At 47.8% G+C, this 5,046-nt stretch overlaps 1 protein-coding gene across 1 annotated transcript; it reads right to left on the minus strand.

The window, feature by feature from the left end:
* Positions 1-1,874: 1,874 nt before the first annotated feature.
* On the minus strand, positions 1,875-4,770 carry LOC122476947 (polyadenylate-binding protein 1-like 2). The gene has a single exon (XM_043569871.1). The coding sequence runs from the start codon at positions 3,935-3,937 to the stop codon at positions 3,335-3,337; it is 603 nt and encodes a 200-aa protein (XP_043425806.1). The 5' UTR covers positions 3,938-4,770; the 3' UTR covers positions 1,875-3,334.
* Positions 4,771-5,046: the final 276 nt, after the last annotated feature.

The following is a 5,046-nucleotide window of genomic DNA, read 5'->3' on the forward strand; positions in this document are numbered from 1 at the left end:
ACTACAGAGAACAAACTGATGGTTACAAGAGGGGAGGTAGGTGGGGGAATCGTGAAATAAGTGGTGGGGATTAAGAAGGAACTTGTAGTGATGAGCACCAGGTATTGTATGGAAGTGTTTTGAATCACTATATTGTACACTTGAAACTAATATAACACTGTATGTTAACTAACTGTATTTAAAATAAAAATTTTTAAAATAAAATGCTTATGAATGGATAATTTGTAAAGGTATATAAAATATGCCTCAACTTCTTCTTACATATATTTTAATGTGCTTAATCTTATGTTTTAAAAATGCACTTGTAAAATGAAGTAATAAAAGAAAAAATGTGCAATTGATTTCAAGATTACAAAAGTTAAAGCAAAACTTTTTGACCAATTTAAGAAGCTTGGGAGAGATATGTGCTCTCTTTTACAATACTGGTTAATATAAACATTAAGGGAAAAACATCTGGCAAAAAACAACAAAAACATTTGACATGTCCATATCTATCATTCTGAAATTCCTATAGTAGGAATAGAAAGCAATAAAATGTTCCAAGATATTCAAGTGCAAGTCAGAACCATTAAAAAAAATTTTTTTAATGTTTGTTTTTGAGAGAGAGAGAGAGAGAGAGAGAGAGAGAGAGAGAGAGAGAGGGAGGGAGCATGAATTGGGTAGGGGCAGAGAGAGAGGAAGACACGGAATCTGAAGCAGGCTCCAGGCTCTCAGCTGTCAGCACAGAGCCCGACACGGGGCTCGAACCCACGAACTGTGAGATCATGACCTAAGCTGAAGTCAGACGCTTAACCAACTGAGCTACCCAGGTGCCCCAGAACCATTTTAAACATACCCCAAGGAAGACTGGTTATAGAAATTATAGCTCATCCCTATGATGAAATATTACATTAACAACAGAATTAAGAGAATATTTAATGATTTAGAAATATTGTCCCAGAAAACTGTTATAATGAAAATACCCTCCAATGGAAAAGTGCATATTGTATTATAAAAGTGTGTAGAGTTCTATTTATTAAGAATCTATGTTGTCAAGTAGTGGTATTAGGAATGGTATTTGAATTTTTACTTTATTATGTTACATTAACATTTTTGAAAAAATATTTTCTATTATAATCATGTACAATTTGTATTAAAATGTTTAACATAAATAAAAACAAATGCTACTATTTCCCTGATAAAATATTGGGGAAATACAGAAATGATTGCAATACCAAGAGCAGAAAAAATACAGATATCTAGGTCCTGTTATAATACTGGTTCACCTTACAAGGTCAGCCCATATCCTTTGACAATTCAGTGTTTCTTTCAGCAACGTTTTTATTTTCAGGAAAATATCTGGAATGTTAGCAAAACTTGTGCACTGTGATGAATTTGGCAACTTGGAATAAAGAAAAATGAGTACCAATCTAGATGTTCAAACATTATAAAGTATTAAAAATGTATGTACACACATGCACACCAACACAGACATACAGACGTGGATATAAATGTAGGTATGCCTAATGTATCTATTCATCTACTGAGGCATTGATTCAGTGGAATATTAAGAGGCAGATAAAATCTTTTTAAATGTTTTATTTTAAGTTTATTTGTTTATTTTGAGAAGGAGAAGAGAGTGAGGAGGAGGGGCAGAGAGAGAGAGAGAGATTCCCAGGCAGGCTCTGCTCTGTCAGCACACAGCCAGATGTGGGGCTCAAACTCACGAAGTGTTAGATCATGACCTAAGCCGAAATCAAGAGCCAGAAGCTTAACTGACTGAGCCACCCAGGAGCCCCGAGGAAATATTTTTAAGTAACTTTAATGACATGAATTGAAATTAAGAGGTGTGCGTATAAACATACACACACACACACACACACACACACACACACTTTTGTGTGAAAAAGCATATATAAAAACCGTATATACATTCTTATATACATATATGACATAAATGCAAAAAACTACTAAAGAGGTACAGGCAAAAATGTTTCAGGTAGTTCTGGAGATGATTACAGACATATAGTTGAAATTTCTCAGGAAGATATGGATGGTCATTAAGATTCATTATGGGAACATTAATTTTCTTCTGTCGCCTGCAGTTTAATTTTTTCCTGCAATAAAGCCGAATGATGTTTCTGGCAATGGGCAAAAGGGCAGTAAGTGGGCACAAGGAAAAGAGGGTGATAAAGAGCATTTAAATCCAGCAAAATAACCTAAAACAGTGAAATACCATTTGCAGCCCATCAAGCTGGCCAAAACGCACACACTCCAGCACACACACACATCAATTACAGTGACTAGGAGACTATGCAGGGGGAATGGACATACTGTTTTTACTAGCTGTGCTGGCTGGCATGAATGCAAATCAGTGTAATGCTTATGAAGGGGCCATTTGGCAACACACAGGAAAAGTCTCTAAAATATCCTGCAAGGATATTTTATTGTGGATCCTGCACGTCCACAATTAAGAAGACCATCTGGTATGCTAGCGAAGATTTGGCTTGACAAGGAAGGATTCATTCGTCAGAGTATGCAGTGTTGGGTTTAAACACAAGGAAAGAACTAGGCACCACCTGAATGTCCAACAATGCGGAAATGATTACAGAAGAGTTAAAGATCCATGGATACACTCTGCAGGCACTGAAGACGACATTTAGGAAGCCTGTTGAATAACATGGAAAGAAGTTCAATGGGTTGTGTTTTGTTTGGCTTTAGTTTCTGAAGAAGCAGATTAAGAAACACCACACACGCGAACCATTCTATAACAGTGTGTTAAAAGGGAAGGTGGGGGTGGGGACTGAGGAAGAGAGGGAGGGAGAAAGAGGGAGAGAGGAGAGCCTGGAAAAACAGCACACGAAAAAGTGGTTGCCTCTGGGTAGTAGAATCATGGGGAACAATTACTCTCTGGGTTTTCCCTCATCTGATTTCCTTCTCCTTTCTGATGTTTCTACCATGAAATTGTATCACCTGTGTAGTGAAGGAAGCGAGAATGAAGTGCTTTTTAAACCAAAGCACAAGGAGAAAAGGCAGCCTATAATCTATCAAGTGGCACAGATTAGCAAGATTATTCACAACGCCCTTGGTGGGTGTGGGGGGAAGGGAGAGGTGGGGAAGACAGAAGGAAGAGGAAGGAGGGAGGAAGAGGAGGAGGAGGGGATGAAAGGAAAGAGGAAGAGAGGGGGGAAGAGGAGAGAGAGAGAGAGAGAGAAAGAGAGAGAGAGGAGAGAGAGACCTGCACTCCCAGTACAATACAATACACTGCTGGTGGGTTAGGGGGCAAAGAGGGGAGTTGTAAACCGGGTGGGAGCCAAGATTTGGCTCTGCTGGCTGACTGGCTCCTGGCATGTCTTCATCGCAAGGTGGCTTCCTCATCGGTGTCTTCCTCGAAATCCTTGACGTCAGCACTGGTGGACTGCCTGGCCCAGGCTCCCCTTTCGGCTTCTCGTTCTTTATGCGACTTGAATCTCCCAACGAAAATTTTGCGGTAGTTCAGGAACATGCCATTCATCGCATCAATGGCCCGCTCTGCGGACTCCTGCTTCTGGAAGTGCACAAACCCGTAGCCCTTGGGCCCCTTTTCGTCGCAGGCCACTTTGCAGGAGAGGATGTTGCCAAACGCCGAGAAGATGTTGTACAGCGCCTTGTTGTCGATGGTCTTGCCCAGGTTCTTGATGAAGACGTTGCCCACCCCACTCTTGCGGAGCGAGGGGTCCCGCTGGGACCACATGATGCGCACGGGCCTGCCCTTGATGACATCAAAGTTCAGGGTTTCCAGGGCCCGCTTGGCGTCCACCGGTTGCTGGTAGTTGACGTACGCGTAGCCCAACGAGCGGCGGGTGATCTTGTCCCTGCAAATGCGGATGGAAAGGATGGGCCCGGCCGGGCTGAACTTCTCGTAGAGCATTGCTTCTGTCACTTCAGGGTGCAGGTCGCCCACGTACAGCGAGGCCATAGGAAAGTCTGGGTTCCCCTCGGAGACCCTGCTGGTCTCCGCATCTGCATCTGCATCCGCGGCTGCAGCCGCCTCCGCCGCCGCCTCCGCGTCCGCCGCCGCGTCCCCCTCCGCGTCCGCCTCCCCCAAGGAGGGCGCCGCAGCCTCCGCTGCTGCTGCTGCTGCTGCTGCTGCTGCTGCAGTGGCGGCGGCGGCGGCGGCGGCGGCGCAGGCAGCTTCAGCCGCGCTAGCCTCCACAACCACTGCCGCCAGGGCAGCCCCCGCCTCCTTCCCCTCTGCCAGGGCGGCCGCCACCTCCCCCCGGGTGCCCTCCGCCACTGCCTCCTCTACTGAGGCCTCGGCCTCCACCTCAGCCTCCACCTCTGCTTCCGCCTCCGCTACGGAGGCCTCCGCCACAGCCTCCGCCACGGTCGCCGCCGCAGCCTCCGCCGCCGCCGCAGCCGCTGCCGCCACCGCCGCCGCCACTTTCGCCGCTGTCGCCACGATCGCCGGTGCCTCCAGGCCGCTGCCGCGACCTCCCTTCCCGCGAGCTGGGGGGTAGAGAGGCGCGAAAGGACAGGAGGGCGGGTGGCGCGAGCGGGAGCTGGGGCCGGGGACCCGGGGCCAGTCCGAGTCACTTGGGATAGCAAGCGCTGCCAGAAGCGCACCGGTGCGAGTCACCGCAGCCTGCAGCCTGCTCCTGCCGCCGCCTCTCGGTCGTGGGCTAGCGTGCGGGGCGCGGGCGGGCAAGGCGGCGTGTGGTGGGGGGCGGGGGGTGTTGGCGTCTGTGGTCCGGGCAGCTGGGAAGGCTTCTGTCTCTTTGGTTCCCCCTGTGGCTGCTGCGGGGCTGTGGGGCCGCGGGCGGTGGGAGGGGGCGGGGATGGGAGCGGGAGCCTGAGGCTTGGGGTGGGGGCGGGGAGAGTCTTCAGTCTGTCAGGTTCCTGGATTATTTATGAAGAGGAAGCCAGGGAAAGGGCTCCACTGTGGACTGGGAAATACGGTTTAGATTTAGAGGGTTGGTTTTGTTTTATCTCCGCCCCCCCACACCCCCCATAGAACATCTAAATGATTAAATCAAGTGCCTTGCAAGAACGGGTGGGTGGCATTGAGAATACACTTGCCCGGCCTAA

Source organism: Prionailurus bengalensis, chromosome X (genome assembly GCF_016509475.1).
Source record: "Prionailurus bengalensis isolate Pbe53 chromosome X, Fcat_Pben_1.1_paternal_pri, whole genome shotgun sequence".
Classification (NCBI taxonomy): domain Eukaryota; kingdom Metazoa; phylum Chordata; class Mammalia; order Carnivora; family Felidae; genus Prionailurus; species Prionailurus bengalensis.

Coding starts and splice junctions, on each gene's coding strand:
- LOC122476947 (XM_043569871.1), bottom strand. CDS start 3,937: ATGGCCTCGCTGTACGTGGGCGACCTGCACCCTGAAGTGACAGAAGCA.